At 56.5% G+C, this 22,336-nt stretch overlaps 3 protein-coding genes across 8 annotated transcripts in view; 1 reads left to right on the top strand and 2 right to left on the bottom strand.

The window, feature by feature from the left end:
* Positions 1-13,705, bottom strand: part of PRPSAP1 (phosphoribosyl pyrophosphate synthetase associated protein 1) — a 51,966-nt gene extending 38,261 nt beyond the window's left edge. Inside the window, exon 1 of one of the 3 annotated variants that reach the window (XM_067021290.1) lies at positions 13,350-13,705. The gene's annotated coding sequence lies outside the window, so the exon portion shown is untranslated. Of the gene's footprint in view, positions 1-13,237 lie in introns of all 3 variants that reach the window. The other 2 variants (XM_059048109.2, XM_067021289.1) reach the window with 2 other exon arrangements.
* SPHK1 (sphingosine kinase 1) lies at positions 13,490-17,651 on the top strand. Of its 3 annotated transcripts, none has more exons than XM_067021287.1 (6): positions 13,490-13,605; positions 15,213-15,396; positions 15,729-15,881; positions 15,988-16,082; positions 16,163-16,278; positions 16,567-17,651. In XM_067021287.1, exons 2-6 carry the CDS (start codon positions 15,387-15,389, stop codon positions 17,366-17,368), a joined length of 1,176 nt encoding a protein of 391 aa, XP_066877388.1. In that variant the 5' UTR covers positions 13,490-13,605; positions 15,213-15,386; the 3' UTR covers positions 17,369-17,651. The 3 variants fall into 3 exon arrangements, with proteins under 3 accessions (XP_066877388.1, XP_066877387.1, XP_066877389.1); XM_067021286.1 differs by lacking the exon at positions 13,490-13,605 and adding an exon at positions 14,335-14,542; XM_067021288.1 differs by lacking the exon at positions 13,490-13,605 and adding an exon at positions 14,412-14,917.
* A 985-nt stretch (positions 17,652-18,636) lies between these two features.
* UBE2O (ubiquitin conjugating enzyme E2 O) overlaps positions 18,637-22,336 on the bottom strand; it is a 57,096-nt gene continuing 53,396 nt past the window's right edge. For both annotated transcript variants that reach the window (XM_059048023.2, XM_059048024.2), the window contains exons 16-18: positions 21,126-21,329; positions 20,971-21,028; positions 18,637-20,824 (exon numbers count right to left, since the gene is read on the bottom strand). In XM_059048023.2, coding sequence (XP_058904006.1) covers positions 20,154-20,824; positions 20,971-21,028; positions 21,126-21,329 — 933 coding nt within the window. In that variant the 3' untranslated portion in view covers positions 18,637-20,153. The remainder of the gene's footprint in view (positions 20,825-20,970; positions 21,029-21,125; positions 21,330-22,336) is intronic.

The following is a 22,336-nucleotide window of genomic DNA, read 5'->3' as shown; positions in this document are numbered from 1 at the left end:
GGATCTTTCCTGCTTTCCAAGAATTGCCAGAGCCTACTGCCAAGAATAAAATGCACCCCACGTCCTCTGTTCGGAGAACTGCCAGCAGGGGGCTGGCTGGGAGGTGCCATGCAGCACTGACTCTTTAAATCCTGTGTGTAATCCAGCATTTGGCTGGCCTTTGTCTGGTTCCTGGGAGGTCACCTCTAAATCCTTGGAACTTCCTGAGTGATAGGAGTGTCAGTTATTCATGGTGGGGCCCCTCCAATTCTATCTGACAGTTTAGGATAAACCACGTGATATTAGCTCAACCTCTGGGGAAGGAAGGGGAGCTGGAGACTGAGTTCAATCAATGGTCAATGACTTAATCAATGGTGCCTACATAATGAAACCCCAATAAAAACTCTAGACACCCAAGCTCGGTGAGCTTCCTTGGTTGGCAGTGCTCTGCCAACAGGGTAACGTGTCCCTGAGGACGCCAGAATCTTCAAGTTTGGTACCACCCCCCACCCCCGACCTCACCCTAGGTGTCTCTCCCTGTGGCTGGTTCAGATTTGCATCCTTTAGCTGTCGTGAAACTGTAATAGCAAGTACAGCACTTTCCTGAGTTCTGTGAGTCATTCTAGTGAATTATTGAACCTGAGGGGGTAGTGGGAACCCCCAAATTTGTAGCCAGCTGGTCAAAAGTGAGTGTGGCCAGGGCCCCCCCCAACTTGCTGCTGGTGTGTGAGGTAGGACAGTCTCGTGGAGGACAGCGGTCTTAACCTGTGAAGTTTGGCCCAACTAGGGATAGTCAGTGTCATGGCATCCTGCCTCAAGAACAAGGGAGAGAGGAAGGGTGAGGGGCTGCTTCTTCATGAAGACTTGACTGGCTTTTCTTGAAACCAGGTGGGGGTGAGTGGGGTTGGGGACACAGTAGAGTCACTGTAAAGTGTGTGGGACGGTAGACAGGAGCATCTTGTCTCCCACTTGGCTGTCCACTTGGCCGTGGGCTGGTGGATCTGCCCTGGGGCTCCTGAAGTTTGGCGAGTGCCCAGTGCCCAGAGGAGCTGGCATGGCGGGCAGTCAGCCAGGAGGCGAAGGACTGGATCCACCCCTCCCCTCAGAAGATGGGTGCAACCCCACAGCCCCAGAGTCGGATCCGGGGTATGGATGGAATTGCAGATTCTGGGATTGGGGATTGGGGAACCTCCTCGCAGCAATAAATATGGCATGAGGCCACCTCCAAAGGTCAGCAAGACTGTGTAACCAGGGGGAGCCCTCGGGAGAGAGTCTCTGCTGGCAGGCCTGTGGGGCGCCCACTCGTCCACACCAAGTCTAAGGAGCACTGGTTCTCAACCAGGGCAAGGTTGCTCCCAGGGGACACTGGCAATGACTGGAGACATTTTTGGTTGCACAGCTTGGGAAGTACTAGTGGCATCTAGTGGGCGGAGGCCAGGGATATTGTTAAACGATGCACAGGACAGGTCCCCACAACAGAGGATAATCCAGCCCCCAATAGTGCTGAGGATGAGAAAGCCCGCTCTAGAGAATGAGTTGGGTCAGCAGTAAAGACCCAGGGCACAGGACAGCCACATCACCGCCCCCAACTAGTCACCACAGGAAACACATCCGTTTTCTCTTTCTCTCCCCTCTGCCTCAACCTCACCAAGTAAGCACAGAGGAGTGGGCGGCTTGTGAGAGATAGGCATCGTCCCTGCTTCAGTGCTGGAGCCTGTGCTTGAGATAAGTTTGACTTTCTTTCTTTCTTTCTTTCTTTTTTTGCCATGCCCACGGCTTGCGGGACCAGGTAATCAAACCCGGGGCCCCTGTAGTGAAGAAAGTGCTGGGTCCTAACCACTGGGCCACCAGGGAATTCCCAAGTTTGAGTTCCTAAACGGACAAGTCTTAAACTGCCAAATGGGGCTGCCTTAATAACAAAAAAAAGTGACTGGAACAGTGGAATCAGATTGAGGTGCCTTAATGGGGAGTCTTTCACCCAGTAACAAAGGGGGTTTGGACAGCACAGCTGGCGGCAGTTACTGGAAACAAACAAACAATCAACCTTTTCTTAATGGGCACTTCAACAAGACAAGTCTTCCTAATGAAATGAGCTAAGTACATGCATTGCTCAGCACAGTGTCTGGCACAAAATAAGAGCGTGATGAATGTTAGCACTTGTATTAAGAAGGAAGTGGAAAATCAGTAGCTTCTGGGGGTAGAGAGAAGGCTTAAGGATGAACGCCGTCAGGCAGGGTAGCTGGTTTCAGTTAAAGCAAGGAGACCCAAGGAAGCTGGGGCGTTGATCAACACGGCGCTGGGGTTCCTGAAAATATATTTGAAGGCATCTTGTTCTTAAGCTACAAACTAGTTTCCTTGAGGGTGAAGCAGTTCCCTAAATTTGTCCCAATTCTCAATTCCTAAGGTAAGTAACTGAGAGTCCCTAAATATGGCCTCCATCAACCCCTCCTCCCCGACCAAGGGGGAAGGACCCTGGTTCCATTCCCTGGAATCTGGGCTGGCCTTAGTGACTTGCTTGAGCTGTAGAATGTGCACAGTGATGGCCTGGGACTTCCAAAACCAGGGCATGAGAAGCCACACAGCTTCTGCTGGGTGTCTTGGAATTATGCTCTTGAGACATTCCCTCTGGGAACCTAGCTGCCATGTCACATGGAGAGTCCACACAGGCGCCCTGGCTGACAGCCCCAGCAGAACCAGCTGACGGCCTGCCTCAGTGGTCCCACGGGAGGGACCCACCTCAGATGTTCAGCCCATTGACACTGGAATCACATGAGTCCCCAGGTGAGAACCACCCAGCTGAGCCCAATCAACCCACAATGGACCCAATAAATTAGTGCTTCAAGCCACTACATCTTAGGGTGATTTCTCACTCGGCAACAGATCATTGGAACACTTCCCTAGGGAGTCCAGTACTTGAAAGGTTTCTGAAGAAACATATGGTGCTTTCTTGGATGAAAAATGAATTGTCTTTCTAGGGATTGTCCAAGAAGGGTTTGCACAAGTGGGATATCTGGGCTGGTGGAAAGATACAGGTCAAACGCCATTCCAAGCCCAAGTTCTAGCCTAGGCGCAGTACCAACTCACAAGCTGGGTAACCCCTGACATGAAAGCGTTCCAGCTCCCCCCGCACCCCCCGCCCCGTCCTCCCCTACCTGACCATTTCTTTCTCCTGTCACTCCTTTCCCATTCTTCCGTAAATTTTAAGCCACTATTCCAAACAACCACCATAGAAACACAGTCGGGTTCTTAGAAATCTGACCTATATCATGAAGGTACAGTGTGGTGACGTGGGGGGACCAGGAACATCCAAGGCTGAGCCCCAGGGTAAGAGACCTCATGGTGGGAAGGTAACTTCATCTTCCTTTCAGGGAAAGTAGAATCCCCCCGGTAATTAAATACCAATTCGATATTAAGAAAGAGCATTTTCAAAATTGTATTACTGTTCAACAGGGAAATAAGATTTAATTGATTTTTTTTTTAATTCACAAGAGCATCTGCTTTGACACACCTAGTGGGAGTAACTGTAATAAGTGCAGAGCCTCCCCTCCCCCCATTTTCCTGGAGCCTGGGTGGTAGCCAGCTTTGTCACTATTGCCACGTTCCCAAGCCAGTGTCTGGGAGGATGTGGGGGGAGGCTGTAAGAGTGTGTGTCATTTCTGTACTATGCCTGACTCATTTCCAGACGTGAAATAGTCAGTGGGACCGTGACAATTCATGATGCTCCTGAATGAGAAAGGTTTTTGTGGCAGTTGCAGAATCTCTGGGAGGCCTTTGAGTTTGCCTGCCTGTTTGGAAAACAGGCTCCAGATCTTCCTTTTATGCTAAGTCAGCAGTTCCCACATTGTCTGCCTATTTATTTATGTATCTATTTTTCATTTTTAAACTTTTTGGCCTCGCTGCACAGCATGTGGGATCCTAGTTCCCCGACCAGGGATCAAACCTGCGATCCCTGCATTGGAAGCAACAGAGTCTTAACTGCTGGAGTGCCAGGGAAGCCCTGTCTGCATATTAGAATCACTTCAGAGCTTTGAAAAACTCTGTCTGAAGCTCGGGCCACACACACTCCAGACCTGTTAAATCACAATCTCTGGGGGTGGGACCCAGGTATCTGTAGTACTGAAGCTCCACCAGGGGGTTCCAGTGTGCTGGCTAGTTTGGGAGCGGAGGTGCCAAATGACCCAGAAAGGAGATGGGTCCATCAGCGAATCCCGTGGCTATTGCCAGCTGCCTCCTGCTTTCCTTTAGGAATATCCCGAGGCCAAACCCACTTAGAGCCCTCAGCCCTTACCACGTCTGAGCCATTTGGAAGAGTCTTCACAAATAAAAAAGGCTGGATTTAAAATTTTTCCATCTCTAATGTATTTCACTCTGTTTAAATTTTAAGTATCTTTTTCCCAAATATAAAAATACACTGGCATGAGTGGTTATCTTGTGCGGGGCGGCAAGTGGCTGCAAGGGACCACCAGGGGTTTCTAGGATGTGCTCTTTGATTAATGCAGGTGTGTTGGTACATAAATTCATAGTTTATGATCTGCGTGCTTTCCTGTATATATTTATACTTCAGTAAAAACTCCATGCAGCAAAGTGCTTCAGTTATACACACACACACACATTCTTAAATAAAAAAACAAACCTCACACATATTGCATAACTATGGGGGGGAAATACAGAGAAATGAAAAGAAAATAACAGTGACCAAAAAGATCGGCATTTAGGGCCTCCACAAGGTGACACTACTTTTGAGACAAGATAAGTCCCTCCAACTAATGCCACCAAAGCGCTGGCGGCCACCCCTCACCACTGAAAGAAGAGGGAAGGAGCCTCTGAATGGTTCCATGAGGCTGACGTTACTGGACTCCGAATAATTCAGTGACAAGGAGAAAGATTCTCTCCTTGATCTAATCGGGCTCATCTGAGCCCTCTTCTGACTAGGTCTCAAACCCTGGGCTCTGTGTCCTGCTTTGCAGAGTCCAGTTCTAGCCAGAATCCCCCATCCTCCAGGTCTGGTCACCTTCAATGTCTGTTGAGGTTCCCCATCCTCCACCACCCTGGGGTGATGTCTGAGCCCCCTGGCCTGCCTTCAGCAAGTTCAGGTAGGTCAGTTTAGCAAAAAATCTCCCCTTTCCCCTGATGTTTCCTCTTACTATACTATCTTCCATCCACTGACCCCAATCTGCTCCCTGGCTGTACATTCCCACCTTTCCTTATATTCACAGTTCAGCCCGATCTCTACTCCCTCCCCCACCGCTGCAAGACCCCAGGTGGTGGCCCCTGCCCCCATCAAGATGGTCCTGAAGAAAGTCCTCCTCACCCTTCTTTAACAAATGCCTGGAATAAATATCTAACACCACCCAAATCAGAATTTCAACTGCATCCTTAGAAATGGACTTTTTGTGCATCACAGAAGAATGATCCGGAAAGGGTCATGGCTGGTTCAAGTCCCTCATTTAAAAAAAATAAAATAAAATTTGGGAATTCCCCGGAGGTCCGATGGTTAGGACTCTGCAATTTTATCGCCGCCGAGGGCGCAGGTTCAATTCCTGGTCAGGGAACTAAGATCCCACAAGCCAAGGCGTGGCCAAAAAAAAAGGTAATAAATAAATAAATAAATAAAATGAACGTTAAAAAAAATATTTCGGACGAATGCACATAACATAAAATAAACAAGTCAGTGGCATTTAGCACATCACAGTGTTGTGCCACCATGACCTCTAACTAGTTCCAAAACAAAACCCATAATAAAACTATCATCCTAAAATAAAATCGCCCAAAATACAACCCATATCCATGAAGCAGTGTCTCCCCATACCCCGGGCAACCACCAGTCTGCTTTCTGTCTTTCTGGATTTACCTATTCTGGACGTTTCATTTAAATGGAATCACACAATATGTGGCCTTTTGTATATGGCTTCTGTCACTTCTTTCACATCACGGTCATGTGGTTCATTCACACGGTAGCATAGATCAGGACTTCATTCCTTTTTATGGCCAGATACTATTCCTGAGTATGGATATGCCACGCTTCTTTTACCCATTCCTCTGTTGACGGACACTTGGGTTGTTTCTACCTTTCAGTGATTGTGAATAGAGCTGCTATGAACATTCGTGTACAAGTTTTTGTGTGGACACATGTTCTCAGTTCTCTTGGGTAAGTACCCAGGAGTGACATTGCTGGGTCATGTGGTAACTCTATGTTTAACTTTTTGAGGAACATTGCGTCCGTCTCTTCTTTGTTTTGAGGGGGGGGCCGCCATGTGGCATGCGGGATCTTAGTTCCCCAACCAGGGATAGACCCCGCACCCCCTGCAGTGGAAGCTCGGAGTCTTAACCACTGGATTGCCAGGGAAGTCCCAAGGCTCTCCTTTCTAAAAGATATTTTTCAGGAATTCCCCGACAGTTCAGTGCTTAGGACTCCACGCTTTCACTGCCGAGGGCTGGGGATCCCACAAGCTGCGTGGCTCAGCCAGAAAGAAAAAAAACAAGATATTTTTCTTGGGGGTAGGGAGGAGGTTCAGTTAGGAATTTGGGATTAACAGATACACATCACTATATATAAAATAGAAAAACAAGGACCTACTGTAGAGCACAGGGAACTATATTCAATATCTTGTAATAACCTATAATGGAAAAGAATCTGAAAAAGAATATACGTATATGTATCACTGAATCGCTTTGCTACACACCTGAAACTAATACAACATTGTAAATCAACTATACTTCAATAAAAAAAATCTTTTTAAGATATTTTTCTCAAGGGCTGGTGGGTACTCCAGATTTGTTTTCCACATCTCTTAGGACCATTTCTTCATGGGCGACCTGCTAGTCCTTGTTAAGTACACACAGTATCGAAGTCTTGATTTAGAATTAGAATTAGGCTTCTGCTATTCCACCCAGGGTCCTCAGCATTTCAGAAATGGCTGAGACCTCAGAGACCTGGCCTTCAGTGACCGGGGGTTTGCTTGTCTCCGGGCCGCCACTCAGCCTCTCCCCAGCCTGTGTGGCTCCCGCACCACTAATGGCTGCAAATCGGGGTAACAGATCCACCCCTGAGGACTCAACACCCCTCTCCCCTTAGGAAAACACTTAGCCCTGCCAAGAGATGAAGGCGGCAGATCCTATTCCATGCTAATCATATTTTGCAGTTAGACTGTCTTCCCTCCTTAAGTGCTCAAAGTTCTCGGTCTGAGAACCAAGTGGTCACAGATACTCGTCATGTGGCAACTGGAACCTCGGCTTAAAATAATAGGATCCTTGTGCTTGTTTGCAAAAACCAAGTTCTGATGCTGTGGATTTTTCTAGGTCATGCCGAGTCAGGAAGATGGATGTGTCCTTCTAACTCTGCATCAGAGCCGTCTGTCTGTCCCTCCCTCCCAGGACCCCTCAGCCTGCTGCGCGGAGCCAGGAGGAGGTGGGGTGTCGGACTGTGCCCTTCCTGGGCTCTGCATCACTGCAGCAGCCACCTGGCACCCAGATGGGGCTCCCTCCCCTGGATCCGCCAGAGGGATGCGGTTGGGAGAGCAGCCCACAGGCATTTCTCTGGAGGACTTCTGTGTACAGAACCGCAACGACTGCAGCTCTAGGAAGGAGACGGCAAGAGAAAAAAGAAAGGATATGTTCTTCAGCCCCCACCTATAAGCTCCTCACTGCTCAGGAGCATTCACCAAGCCCATTCCATCTTTTGTTTATTTTTAAAAAATAATTTCACTCCTTAGTCTGTAAGCTTTGACAGGTATCACTAGGTTCCCCATTCTGTTTTGAAACGGGGAGTTTCAGAGGAGGCTGCTAAGATCATCTGATGGTGCCTTGAAGGAGAAATGACACCTCAACTCATTTTCGAGATGCTGGTCACGTTGCTGTGGTCAGCGCTTTCGAACAACGAGCCGATTTTGGAAATGGTTCTCCTGTCGGATCAGCACAGCATCACTCCCTTGGCTGCACAAAGCCTTGGGGGCACACGTGTGGAATGAGGTTACCGTGTCCCTTGCCCCGGGCCCCTCTCCTCGACCCCTGTCCAGCCCATCCTGTATACTCATTACTTAAACTACCAAGGTTGTGTCTGGAAAGAATCGAAGGGTTTGACCTTCAGGAGGCCAGCCTCCAGGAAAGGGGAATTTCTACTCGCAGGGTGTGGCTGATGAACATCGGGCAGGCAAGCCCACTCCAGGCTCCCTCTCTTTGCAGCTTGGCAAAGAAGCGCGCCGGCCCCTCTTTTGCCTCCAACAAATTGGCTTCTGCGGAGGAGGCCTGAGTGGCTGCACCCTTTGGATAAAAGATGAGAGAGGGAGGCATCCCCAGGTGGCCACCAGGGGCCAGCAGGGCGCCTCGAAAGGGCGTTCCCAAGGCGGAGTGAGCATCTCCGGAGCGGGTGAGCTAGGACTTCACCTTTGCTCAGAGGAAGGGATCCATCCGCAGGTACCAGGAAACCACCCTAGACCATTAGCGCAAATGCACTGTGTCCAGCCCGCTGTCTGTTTGCTTTGGGAACAACCCAAGGACATAGCTTAGCTTCAGAGAGATGTGAAAGTGGAAAACATTGCGCAACAAAAGCCCCCGGAAAACTGTGACACACCCATCCCCTCGGTCTGGCCGCCAGGCTACTACCAGATAAAAGCGGCTCAGCTTTCCTGCTGCCCCCCGACCGACCGTAGGGGGGCCGGGTGCCTCTTCCTGCTTCCCAGAAGTTCTCCTTTTGGGAATCACCCAAAGCCCCCAAAGCAGTTTGGCACGTGGCTGATGGCTTCTCTTCACCAGTTACACAGTGTCTCCGAACCAGTATAAGCCAGTATAAATGAGTAAGTGATTAGAAAGCACGGTTGGGTGGGGTGGGGACTGGATGCAGCCTCAGAAGGGGCTCACCTCTCCCCTCACAAGTATCCAGGATGGGGGACTTGGGCGCTGGAGACCAGGCCAGAGCCCATGCTGGGCCCAAACCAGAGCTGATGTCAGCGGGAGCCTGTGGAAGGTTCTAGCCACGGTTCTCCATGTGGCTGGCCTGGTCCAGCCTTACCGCAGAGGACAGAAGTAGCTGGACGGTCGGGTCACATGACAGGAGCTGAGCAGACCGCACATTTTGTGTAATACCCAGCAGGCTGCGCCCTGTGGTAAGCCCTTCCTGCCAGGCTGGAAATGGATGGGCTGGTCTGCTCCCCACCCCTTCCTCAGGTGAAAAGTCATTTGCAAACCTATAATTACTACATTTAGTGAAGATGTCAATTTCTCTCTTTTTTCCCTCCTGGGTAATTAAAAAAAAAAAAAAATGGAAACCAGCTTTCTTTGCAGGGGCCTCTGCCGAATGAGTCAAAGACCAAAAAGTCTACAGAATCAGGCGTCGATGACCTCAGCAAGAGTGTTCTCGGTGGTCCCACCACGACAAATGCTTATTTGGGGGAAACTAAGTTCCTGGTTTGTGTTCAGTTGGTAGCACGGGGGAGGTGAGGAATGCTGAACGAAGGTTCTGTAGCCAAGTAAGGACATGGCTCCCAGACTTTTCCTACCCAACTGTGGTTAGCAAAATAACAGCCCCCCAAAGACGGCTGCGTCATAATCCTTGGGACCCATGAATATGTTACCTTAAATGGCAAAAGAGATTTTGCAGATGCTATTAAGTTAAGGCTCTTGAATGGGGAGATTATCCTTGGTTAGCCAGGTGGGGTCAATGCCATCCCAGACATCACAGACTCCCTGTAAGAGGGAGGGAGAAAGGTCAAACTCAGAGATGTGACAGCAGAAGCAAAAGTCAGACAGAGACCTGAAGATGCTATACTGCCACCTTTGGAGGTGAAGGAAGGGGTCCTGAACCGAGGAATGCAGGTCTCTAGAAGCTAGAACAGGAAGACAGCACAGCCCTGTCAATCCGTTTTAAACTTCTGACCTTCAGTACTGCAGGATAATAAATTGGTGCAGCACTGGGAACCCAGTACACTAACACAAAACTCAGCTTTGTTCTTCCGAGGACTGGGGAATAAACGCATCTGCTCAGGATGCCAGAGATGCCATAAGCCAAGGTGTGAGATAAGATCTGAACGTCAAGGTAGCCGGGGCAGTGTACAAGCCTGGGCAAAGCCACCCGGCAGCCAGCGCAGATATAAACAATTCCTCCCAACAGCGGAGGCGGGCAGGTCCAGCTCCCAGACACCTTTCCTGCGACACCCACACGAGCGTGCACTGTTGTCCTCTTTGGGGACACCCAGTATTGTTAGATTTTTTAGTTTAAAATGGATACCTCCATTCACACTAGAGTCCTAATCACTTATTGGTTTTCCCTCCCAGAGTAATTTGCTTTCAAAAAAGAACATGCCCACCAGAAGAGAATGCAGACCCCAAAAGAACAAATCTCAGCCAGATCTTTCACAAGGGAAGAGGGCCATGTGGTGATGAAGGCAGAGTCTGGGTGATGCATGTACAGGTCAAGCAACACCAAAGTTTGCCAGCCAACCACCAGAAGCTAGGAGAGCAGCTCGGAACAGACTCCCCCTCACAGCGCTCAGAAGGAACCGACCCTACCAACATCTTAATCTTGGGTTTCTTGAGAACAGTGACGCAGTAAATTTCTGTTAAGCCACCCAGTTTGTGGTACCTTGTTATGACGATACCAGGAAACTAATACCAATGCCTTCAGATGCCGGGCAGGCAGCTGAAATGAGTGAAGTGGGTGAGGCGAATTTCCCTGAAAGGGATGTGTCCCTCTCAGCAGGCCTGCAGGTGAGGGTGTGTAGCAGGCAGAGCCCAGAGGCCCAGAAGAGACTTTGGTTCCCAGCCCTGGCGAGGACGCCCGTGAGGAGAAGCAGGCCACGCAAGAGGTAGAGTTAGGCTCACTCCACCACACCCAGAGCGGCTGAACCACCGCGGAGACAGAAGCTCGGAACATTCCCTGCAAGCAGCCAAGAATCTTGTGTGACCAGTCTGCTCTCCTGGATGGCCACGTGTGGTACGCTCCTCCATGCCCAGCCAGCCACCCTCAATGCCTGGCACAGTCGCCAGGATCTCAGGATGGAAAACCACATCTGGGGCTTTCCCAGAACACAAGTCTTAAAAACAGTTTGCAGGACATCCCTGCAAACTGTGGTCCAGTGGTTAAGATTCCATGCTTCCAGTGCAGGGGACAGGGGTTCGATCCCTGGTCAGGGGACTATGATCCCACAGGCCACGCGGCGTGGCTAAAACAACAGCAACCAAAACCAACCAAACAAAAAAATACATTAAAGAAACAACAACAACACAGTCTGCAGGGCTGGATACCTCCCTTCCCCTGCTCTTGCAGCCTCCCAGGCAGAAAGGACTTGAGGTCAAGGGAGGCCTCGAGGTCCTCCAGTTCAACTTGGGAGCTGAAAACCTCAGGAATAAGTGAGATGGCAGGAAGCCTCCCCTAATAAAAGCAAGTCATTTGCCATCTGGCGGCCTTGGCTCCAAGTGTCCAGAGAGCCGGACCAGGCCCAGTGAATGCCTGCTTTCTTTCTTTGAAGAAGAAAAAAAAAAGGGGGTTCTCAGGTGTGTCCACCTGGGAAGGCTGCCCTCAAGGAGGAAGGAGGGTGGCTGGGGGAGATGGAAAGGCAGTCTCTTTCACCTGGGAGACAGGTGTTACCTGCCGGTTGGCGATCAGCACTGATCAAGCCTGACTCCAGAGGCCCTTGGCCACAGCAGCTAGTTGCTTAATCAGAACCTGCATGATGAAGCCTGGAGAGGGCTTCCAGTTGCTTCTTCTTCGGGTTGCAAGCAACCCACCCAGCTGACAGATACTCAGATATCAGCTAGAAGCCTGGGGTCAGCTGGGCCTCTTAGCCTGGGGGTTGGGACCTGTTTTTGCTTCTCAGCTCTGTCGGGAACTGGCTCAGTGGCTTAGGCTAGACCTTTCACCTCTCAGGGTTTCAGTTCCCCAGTTATCAAAAGGGGCAAAGCATCTTGTTCTTGCTCAATCCTGTCTCTTGGGCCAGGGATGCTGATGAGTTGTTTCTGGAGATGAAATAAAGCTCTTTAGAGAGGGGCTGGAGGGCGGCATGGGCCTGGAGGGAGGCAGCCTGGAGTGGGGAGGTGACGGACAAGAATGAGGAGGGCAGAGCAGGGGCCGTGGGGGTGGGGGCGGGGGCGAGGCCGCTGGGAGGACAGAGGAGCCATTGTGCAGACTGGAACCGGGCCAGAGGGCTCGGCCCTTCACCTCCCTCCCACTGGGCCCCCGGAGGCTGGATAATGAACCCAGCAGGCTGCGCCGCCTCCCTCGTCGCTCGATTTCCAGTCAACCCCGCCCCCGTCCGGGCCCCACGACCCCTGGGGCTCCAGCCCGGGCCGCTGGGAGGCGGAGGGACCCAGTGGCAGGTGGGCTTTCTCCCTGCGGGCTCGTGCACAGGCAGGTCTTCCTTTCCCGAGGGCCTCAGTTTCCCACCAGACTCTGAGGTTTAAGGCAGCGGGCTTTTCAGGACTGATGGAAGACGTGCCCTCCCGAGCGGGGGAGAAGGGGGAGGCTGCCCTGGAGGTCTCCGCCGCACCCTCACTCCAAGACTGAGATCTCGGGGAGCACCCCGCCCGAGTCCCGCGTCTTCTAGGCGCCAAAGCCCCGACTTTGACCGGAGTCCTGGCAGGAGGAGGGGGAGGAGAGGGATCGAGCCCCGGCTCCCGCAAGGAGCCCCCTCCTCCCGGCAGGCGCTTGAGTCCCCGCGTCGCGTGACCGCGGCACTGCGGCTGCATTGCCGCGCTCCCCTCCCGGCGTCGGATTCCTGGGGGTTGTGGTTGGGGGCCTGTAGGTTCAAGATCAGACCTCGGCGGACACACGCCGCGGCCCTGAGAGAGGGCGATGCCGCCCTGCCCCCGCTTCCTAGTTTCGCATAGTTTCTCGACCCGTGAAAGCGTCTCTGAGTCACCTTCCCCGGAACACGCTAGGGACGCTCAGGCCCCAGCCAGGGCTGCCCGGGGGCCACGCAGGGCGGAGGTGGCCACCACCCGGACGCGTGCCAGGCCAACGCGTCCCAGCCTGCCCCTCCCCTCCACGTGGGGACACACGGGCCCCGCCCTCCTCCACCCCGCCCCCCCAGATGTTGGGAAACGGGGCCGGGCCGCCTGGGTCCTCTGTAAGAGGAGACGCGGCGGAGGCGCGCCCGAGTTACCGGGGCCGCAGAGACCTGCCTCTTCTCGACTTGAGGCGATGGGAAGAGAGAGTTGTGAGCGGGTGTCGGTGGGGGCAGGTGTGGGCGCGTGAGCACTTTGCAGCCTGGGCCTGTACCACCTCAGCCTCCTACAGTGGTTTGGTTTTTCCTAACTTTGGCCCTACCTGGTCAGGTCGCCAAGTCCGCCTTGGTAAATTCCTCCTCTGGGTCGCCGCCAACAACCCCCCAGGGAGTTTACTCGAGTTGGTCGCGGACAAGTTCAGGTCGGACACTTACTTGCCGGCGATATGTTTGTCACACAAGCACCGATACACGAGTCCGGGCCCGTTTGCATCTTCCCACAGAGCCAGTGGGGGCGGCGGAGGACACGCCCCCGACGCTTGGCTGCCCAATGCGGATGGGGACCCCTAGGCCTGTTTACACCGCCAAGCTCCTCTCAGGTGCGTGGGCCTGGATCGCCCGCTGCGGAGCAGCTTCTCTGGCCCAGGCGAGCCTCGATGTTGTCCTCTGCGAAAAGGATCCAACTTTTGAGGTTCTTGACAAGGATCCCTCCTCGGGACCGCATCCCCCGGCGCCGGTCGCCCGCCCTCCCCGGGACCGCTCGCCTGGTTGCCTCAGGCTCGGTGGCTGCTCTGCAGAGCTGCTTGGTCGGGAGGCTAAAAATAACTCTCTGGGGGAGAACATGGAGCGGCTGGAGAGACGCCCCGGCACGGAGCGGGGGGCGCCTGGCGGGGTCTGGGCCTCGAAATCCGGGTGGGATGAGGCGGGGCGCGCAAAGCGGCCGCTGCTTGCCCGGAGCCGGCAGCGGGGCCAGTTCTGCCAGGAGACCCCGGGGCGGAAGGTCGCAGCGTCCAGGGACAGCCGAGGGCCTGCCTGGGGCCCTGAGCCACGCGTGCCCGGAGTCCCACCCGGGGGCCGCTCCGACTTTGGGCGCCGCGACGACATTGCGTGGGGCCCGCGCCTCGGCCTGCGCTGCGCGTTCACCCTCGCGCGCCCGGGACGCTGCGCTCGCGGCGCGCCGCTCGTGGCCGGGCCTGGGGCTCCGCGCCTCGCCAACGGCCTCCACCTCTCCTGCCGGGCCGCGGCGCCGCCTTCCGCCGGTCTCCTACTCTCTGGGTCCCGGGACCCAGCCAAAGGGCTGCGCGTGGCCGAGCCGTGGGCGCTGACCGTGCGGGGGGGCGGCGCGGTGAGGTCGGGGACAGGCGGGCTCCAGCCGTGCCGGGCGCGGGGTCCTCCCCCGCAAACGCCGGGAGCGCGGGGCGTGGCCAGGCCCGGCGGCGAGGCACAGGTCCCTCCCCGAAGTTGAGACAAAAGTTTGAGGCTGGAGACAGCGAGGCCGTGCAGTCAGCGTTTGCCCGGCGCTCCTGTTGTCCCTCAGATGCGAGGTTGAGCCCGGGAAGAGCTGCGTTCAGCCCTAGGCCACTGTGGGGAACGGAGGTGGCGCTTCCCCAGCAAAGCAGACCGACTGGGTAGGGCTGGCCGCCTGCCCTGTCCTCTCGCCGTGCGTGGCTCCTGGGCGGTCGGGGGAACTGCTGTGCACCGCATGGCCTCCGCGCCCACTCGGCTCCGGCCGAGGGAGGCGGCGGCTGGCGGCCGGGCTCCGGCTCAGCTCTTGCGCGACTCCGGCGCTGCTCCCACGAGCGCTGCGCGCGGCGCCGCAGAGCCTGGTCCTCAGAGGCGCGCGCGGCGACTCCAGCCGCTCCGGAGCTCAGGGTAGAGGACACGGCGACCCGGCTGTTTCGGGGCGGGGATCGCTCGCCCCGGACTTCGCGCCCTGCGATGTCCACTCACGTTCTGTGATTTTCACGCAACTGGACTCCCCTCCCCCTGGCAGCGCCCAGGGGGTGAGGACCTGATGCCCCGGAGAGAGCCACGGGGCTCTGACTCATCGTCGGGCCGGAAACCCGAGGCCCCAGGAAAGAAAGCCCCTCAGGAAGAGACCCTTTGCGTCTGGGGGTGGGAGCTCAGTCCCAGGACGGGAGCGCCCTTGGTGGCACTGGACCTCGGCTCCCTGGACCTCGGAAAACTAGGCGATGCCGGAGGCGCGGCTCCCCGCGCGTGGTCCCAGGACCTAGCAGGGCGCCCCCCCACCTCAGGGCGCCGCTGCGGACTCCACCAGCGCTGTCTCCTCTCCCTCAGATCCGCCAACCGCAGGGAATGACGCGGGTGCCCCTACAGCCCCGGCTCCGGGCGAGGAGGGCGAGCCCCACAGCCGGCACCAAGACGCCCGCCTGGGCAGCACCGATAAGGAGTTGAAGGCAGGAGCCGCCGCGGCGGACAGCGCCCCGACAGCGGGGGCCACGGGTCGAGGTTATGGATGCAGGTTTGTGGGGGCCTGGCGGGGAAGGCCTGTAGGGGGATCCTTTCGCTCCCAGGAGAGGAAGGTTGGCCCGAGTCAGCTGAACAAAAGAGAGGCTGGGGACGCCCGAGAGAAGCACTTTTACCGACGAGACCAGAAGCGGGCCGAGCCTGAGCCAAGCCAAGCTGGCCGGGTGAGGAGCGCGGTGCTGCCGCTGGAGCTCCCCACTGGAGGCCGCTGCCTCTGGTCAGACTGTTGGATCAGTTAGCCGTGGGTTTCAGGCACAGCGTTTCCACCCCAGTGGCCCTGCTGTGATCGTCAGCCCCCTAGTGGCCGGTTCGGGTTTGTCTTTACAGCGGGCGGCTCCCGGAACCCGCTCCCAAGGCCCTGCCGAGTGCTGGTGCTGTTAAATCCGCGCGGGGGCAAGGGCAAAGCCCTACAGCTCTTCCGGAGCCACGTGCAGCCCCTGCTGGCCCAGGCCGACGTCTCCTTCACGCTGACGCTCACTGGTGAGTGTCTCCCCGCGAGGGTGCAGGGAGCATCCCCAGCCAGGGACACCCCCACCCCCAGCCCAGCCCAGCCCCCGTCGTGATAGCCGCGCTGGTCTCTCCGCAGAGCGGCCGAACCATGCCCGGGAGCTGGTGCGGGCGGAGGACCTGAGACTTTGGGACGCGCTGGTGGTCATGTCTGGAGATGGGTTGATGCATGAGGTGAGGCCCGCACCGGGAGGCTGGGCCTGGGTCGTGGGGGTGGGGTGCTTCCCAGGCTGAGGCCACCTGTGCTCCAACAGGTGGTGAACGGGCTCATGGAGCGGCCTGACTGGGAGACCGCCATCCAGAAGCCCCTGTGTAGCCTCCCAGCCGGCTCTGGCAACGCACTGGCCGCTTCTGTGAACCATTATGCCGGGTGAGAGCCCAGGGCCAGAGTGGGCCTCAGTTTCCCCTCAGAGCCGCCCTACCGCCAGGCTTTCTTTTGTAAGTTAGCGCATGCGCAGGGGTAGCGTCCGCGACCTCCTCTCTGGAGCCTCGGCCCCTCCGTGCTGGGGCCCTCTCCGTGGCTCCGACTGCTTCATCTGTCACTCCTGCCAACTCCCTAGGGGCTCAGTGTCACTTCGCCCGCCCCAACTCCCCAGGAGGAGGAAGGGCAGGACGTGTGAGGGCTCCTGCCCTCCCCATCTGACTTCTCCCTCTGCAGCTACGAGCAGGTGACCAATGAAGACCTCCTGACCAACTGCACGCGGCTGCTGTGCCGCCGTCTGCTGGCGCCCATGGATCTGCTGTCCCTGCAGACAGCCTCCGGGCAGCGCCTCTTCTCCGTGCTCAGCCTGGCTTGGGGTTTCATCGCTGATGTGGATCTGGAGAGTGAGAAGTTTCGGCGCCTGGGCGAGATGCGGTTCACTCTGGGCACCTTCCTGCGCCTGGCGGCCCTGCGCACCTACCAGGGCTCCCTGGCCTACCTCCCTGTAGCGACGGTGGCCTCCAAGATGCCCCCCTGCCCCGCTCGGGACCCGCAGGCCCAGCAGGGCCCTGTGGACGCCCACCTGGTGCCCCTGGAGGAGGCAGTGCCCTCTCACTGGACAGTGGTGCCGGAGCAGGACTTTGTGCTGGTGCTGGCGCTGCTGCACTCACACCTGGGCAGTGAGATGTTTGCTGCACCCATGGGCCGCTGTGCGGCCGGCGCTATGCATTTGTTCTACGTGCGGGCAGGTGTGTCTCGGGCCACACTGCTGCGCCTCTTCCTGGCCATGGAGAAAGGCAGGCACATGGAGTGTGACTGTCCCCACTTGGTGTATGTGCCCGTGGTGGCTTTCCGCCTGGAACCCAAGGACAGGAAGGGTGTGTTTGCCGTGGATGGGGAACTGATGATCAGCGAGGCTGTGCAGGGCCAGGTGCACCCAAACTACTTCTGGATGGTCAGTGGCTGCAGAAAGTCCACACCCTCTCTGGAGCCACAGGCCTCACCCAGCCAGAGGCCACCTCCAGCAGAGCACTTATGACTCCACGGGCCTTGCCGTGTCTTCATCTGTCTACTTGGTTTACTCTGAGCTTAGGCCCCTCCCTCCCTCCCTCCCCCCTCCCCCCCCCCCAAGGACTGGAGGGACTGTCCACAGCTCATGTGGAGGGTCAGGAGGAGGAAGACTCCCGGAGAAGGCTGGGAAGGATGGCTCTGCCCACCAAAGGCCAGGATGAGGTGCTGGGCTAGGAGCATGGAAGCCACCGTTTTGTTTTGGGAGCCCCACCCCCTGAATCAAATCCAAATAAAGCGACATTCCCAGCCTACTGGCCTTATCCTAGGGGTTGGGGTGAGTGGGATCTTGCTTCTTCCAGGGCTCTAGAATTTAACATGATGCCCAATGGTCCCTCCTGGATGGGGCAATGCACGGTACTGGCCCCTGGGAAGTCATTTTGGCGGTGGGCACAGGATCAGAGCTGGTCCCGGCTGCTTTTGTAGGGGTGGGGCCCTGCCCCAGTGATGATTATGCCACATCTGGCCTGGAGCCAACTGCCTCTTCGCACAAGCGGGAAGACTGAGGCTCGGAGCGAGTGTGTCTTACCCAGGGCCACACGGCCAGCGAGTCTCAGCGAGAAAATGTCTCCGAGTTAGGCGCGCTGGGGAAAACTGGCAAGGAGCAACAGAAGTCAAGATGGCAGGCAGCTGTCTCCTTTTTACAAGGAGTCCGTCATCCCTCCAGAGAGGAATCTAGGGCTCCTCAGCCTCCCCTGCCCTCCTCCAGCCCGTCCTTGTGGGGGAGTGGTGGGCAGGGGTTAAAAGGAAGCAGCAGGGTGGGCCAGATGCTACCCGCTCACAGTGGGGAACCCTTCTGGCTTCAAGCCCAGGCCAGGTGCTGCCAAGTCAGCTCCCCCAGCATCTGAAAGGAGCTGAACGGGTGCAACTGGTCAGTCACGGGCCCCTGGGGACCACAGCTACTGCTGACGCGCTGCTGAAAGGTGGCTCTTAAGGAACAGGACACGGGCCCTGCTCGGAGGCGAGAGCACCGACCCAATGAACTTCTAGACCCTCATCTCCCAGCCCCCGTGAGTCCCCTGACAGGAGACGCGGAGGCGCAGAAGCAGGCTGGGAGGGGAAGGTGCCGATGCCTCGAGCCTCCCTAGCAACAGGGATCTTTCCTTCCCCTGGGGAGGGTGTGTGAGGTGCCCCCGAGGGGAAGAAAGGTGACAGAGCCAGATGGATGGCAGAGGCAGGTTTAATGGTGCCACCTTGTCTTTTTTGTACATTATAATGAGCCAAACAAAAAAAAAAAAATGCAAGTAAAAAAAAAAGTTTAATCACACAGCACTTTATACAGGTATCTTAAGCAGTAGGCATTCACATCTCCACGTGAACAACGCACCGGGAAGCACAGCCCCAGCAGTCACTCGGAGTGATCCTCAAACAAGACACCGACTCCGGCCCCGCCCTTCCCCGCGCTGCTGCCGGCCGGCCGCGCGGTTGCGGCAGCTCAGGTGTGGAGCCAGCGTAAGGCGGACAAGACGCATCATGCTTTGGCTTCTTATTTTGTCTTTTTTTTTTCTAGTAAGAGTTAATATCTTTGCTTTTGAGATTTATTTTCTTTCAACCTTAAATATTACATACATACACCAAAATTACATAGCTGCAATGTGCTCAACAGCATCCTATTCAACTGGAGATTCACATTATCAAACGCTTAGAAAACGTGTAAACCTCTGGGCCCATCGCTGCGAGGGAGACGCCTGCCGGCCGCCTCTCTCCCGCACTGAGCCTGCAGCTTGAGAGTGAAGGGCTGACGGGCCTCGCTCTCATCCTCCGGAAGAGAGGGCTGGCTCGCTGTGTTCAGGGAGCTATATGCCGCCTCCCAGCGTTAGCATTCGATAGCGGGAGGGGCACAGCCTACAGGAGAGGCCCTCGCGCTTGCCCTGGCCTTGTCTGTGCTGCTGCCTCCCGGGGCCCTGGGATGGGGCCGAGCGGGGCAGCAGATGGGCAAGGCCTTGAAGCCAGAGCTGCCATCCCCCGGCCCCATGGGACGGGAAGAGCAAGGCACCTACAGCTGTTTATTTCCCAGCAGCTCCTTGGTCCTCACTCCACGTCAGCGTGTGAGGGCCACCACCTCTCCTGGGGGTCACCCTGAACCCAGCCTGGTCCCAACCTCTCTTAGAGAGCGAGTTCAACAGGCCCGAAGGCTCTCCTGTGTAAATGGGCCAGAGCAGAGCCAGGAGTCTGTGCCGGCAGCTACAACTCCCAAGCGAGAGTGTTGGTGCTGGGAGACGAGGGAGGAGGCGGTTGGTGGTGGCAGCAGGAGGGCCTGGGACACTAGGAAGCTACAGTGGGACTGAAGAGGACAAAGGGGACCGGGGAACCGCCGGAGCAACCCACACTTCATGCAAGGCACGTCCACTCGTCCCGCGGGTCCGGTCCCGCGGGTCCGCACACACCTAGGCCCCGAGTCCTCCCGCGTCAGCCCCCGCCGAAGGCCCACCTCCGACCTGAGGTGGAGATGGCGAGGGAGGAAGTGCTGGGACACCCTGCCTGGGGTGACAAGTGAAAAATCAGCAACAGGGTTCAGATTTTCTTTGCCACGGGGACCCCGCTTGCTGGAAGATTGCTTGGGCATAGAAATGGCAGCATCTCAAGAAACTTCCTGCACTTCAGCATCACACTCACCTTGGGAAGAAGAGGGCAATGGGTGGGGCCTGCGCTGGGGACTAGGAGGAAAGGGGAGAGGGGAGGTTCCAGGGGAGGGAGTGAGCAGGCGGCAGCTGGCCTCTCCCCGTGGCGACGCTCCTTCCTCCAGGGCCGGCTGACTACTTGTCCCCCACGCTCTCGGGCATGCCCGCCTCCATCAGAGCGGCCCGGAACTGTGTCAGGACCCCCCGGATGCTCTTGATGAAACCCTTAGAAAGCGGGAAGAGGGGGAAGCCGATGTCAGGGTAGCCACTCTTCTCAGGCAAGAAGCTCCGGTAGCTCTTTCTCCGCTTCTTTGGTTTGACACTGGGTGGCACTGAGGCATCAGGCGCTGCCTCCGAAGTCTGGTCTGTGCGGTCCCTGCTGGCCAAGGCCGGGCCCTGCGCGCCGCCCTCCGAGTCTGAGCCCTGGGAGGCCTCTCCGGGGGCCGGCCCTCCGTCCTCAGGTTCTTCTCGGCCGTAGTCTGAGAGCTCGGCCGCAGCTGGCGGCTCTGGCGAGCTACTGTCCTTGGGAAGTCCGTTGGGCAGCACTTGGGCCCTCTCCAGCAGGGCGTGGGTTTCCAGCCAGGACTCAATGCGGTTCACCAGCCGCCAGCCGCCAGCACTGAAGTGCTGCCGGATCTCCTGCTCGAAGACCTCCGGCGGCCGCCGCACCAGCTGGGTCATGGACTGCACCACGCGGATGAGTGCCATCTCGTTGTAGCAGCGACTGTTCTCATAGCCCTCCTGTAGGCCGCGGTCGCTGTCAAAGCCGGCTTCGTTGTAGTACGGTTCATTCACCAGGATTAGACCTGCGGGAGGAGAAGCCCATCAAGCCTGCCAGATCTCAACCCCCGAGAGGAGGCCATAGCTACAGACAGGAGGTGGGGGATGCAAAAGCCAGAGTCACTGGGCCCTCCGGCAGCCCTGTCACCACCCCTGGCCCCGCCCACCGTACCTTGGATGGAGATGAGCACCTGGAGAAGGCTGGATTTGCTCGTCCACCTCTCTGTCCCCTAAAACACATACACAGTGCAATCGATCAACTCTGTCCCAGACACCTGCCCAGACTGGCCTCCCCCAATCCTGAGCAGGTGCTGGCACCGTACCCACCTTTCCAATCCAGGTGCCCAGGAGGCTGACGCACACCTTCCCATTGTCATACAGGTTGGGGTTCAGACGGCCACTGCACTGGGAGAGGTAGCAGAAGTGGGGGGGCACGGCTGGGTAGATGTTGGGGAGCTGGATGTCAAACAGGTAGAGGCCGTCCTCGTAGGGGGTGCGAGTGGGGCCCTTGATTAGGGCCGAGAAGAGGTCCTAGAGGAGGGGGGAGGGGGGAGGGAGGGAAGGCTGAGGTTGGCGGTGGGCTTCCACACGGGGCACCTGGATGTGACCTTTTCCAGGGCGCTGTGCAGCTCCAGCAGGAGCAGCCCCCGGGACACCAGACACTGCCAGCAACAGAGAACCTAAACGCAAACATCTCTGTGCAGACCTGCTTGGCATCTTTTAACTCGCGGCACAAAAAGATTTTCCAAGCCGGTTTTTATCCTACCAGGTTTTTTCTTATAAATCATTACTTGTAAGTTGCATTCCTCAAAACAGCCCCCCACCCCCAGTGAAGCAAGCAACAATTACAACCCATCAGAAGGTGAAAGAACATTCCAGGATGGCAAGGCTGCACTTGCTTTTAGGGAACTAGAAGGATGAGAGGAATTGAAGTCGGGGAAAATGCTGGGAGACCACTAGAAACTGAGGCTGTAAGTCATCAAGGAGACTCTCCAGAGACATCAGAGATCCACACTGACTGTCGCGGTGTGGGGGGACCATCGCCAGGGCAACGTGCCGGGTGGGCAACGAGCTGAGAGGCAGCTAGGGCCGAGGACTAGCTGGAGTGACGGAATCCTCTCGTGTACTTGGGACTGGAGCTGCTGTGCGGGGCTCAAGGTAACACACGCTTTCCCTTTCCCTCTGAGTGAGATTTGGGTTGAAAGCAAACAAAAGAGTTCTTCCGTCAGCAGAGCTGAGATGGGCTGGAATTTTCAAAAGGAATTTTACTAAAACCCAAGGAAAACTAAAAGCATCATTAAGAACCTCGAGCAGCCTGGACCACGCACGTGCTCCTGGCCCTGCCCTGGGGTTTCTGGCCGCCTGCAGGCCCATTTCAACAGTGCCTCTCTTTGTGGTCCCTTTCCTTTCGCCCCTTCCTCCAGGCCTGGGCTGGAGCTGAGGCCTCACTCGGACCCAAATTCAGTGTCTCGCATGGTGCCTGGCACATGGCAAGGCCCAGTGAAGGTCTGCTGAACAATTAAGGTGGCAGATGGACC

The sequence above is a fragment of the Kogia breviceps genome, chromosome 19 (assembly GCF_026419965.1).
Source record: "Kogia breviceps isolate mKogBre1 chromosome 19, mKogBre1 haplotype 1, whole genome shotgun sequence".
Classification (NCBI taxonomy): Eukaryota; Metazoa; Chordata; class Mammalia; order Artiodactyla; family Physeteridae; genus Kogia; species Kogia breviceps.
The sequence above is the reverse complement of the archived record's forward strand: the minus strand, read 5'-3'. Positions and strand labels throughout refer to the sequence as shown.

Coding starts and splice junctions, on each gene's coding strand:
- SPHK1 (XM_067021287.1), top strand. Junction 15,882..15,987: donor CTTCACGCTGACGCTCACTG/GTGAGTGTCTCC, acceptor GTCTCTCCGCAG/AGCGGCCGAACCATGCCCGG. Junction 16,083..16,162: donor GAGATGGGTTGATGCATGAG/GTGAGGCCCGCA, acceptor GTGCTCCAACAG/GTGGTGAACGGGCTCATGGA.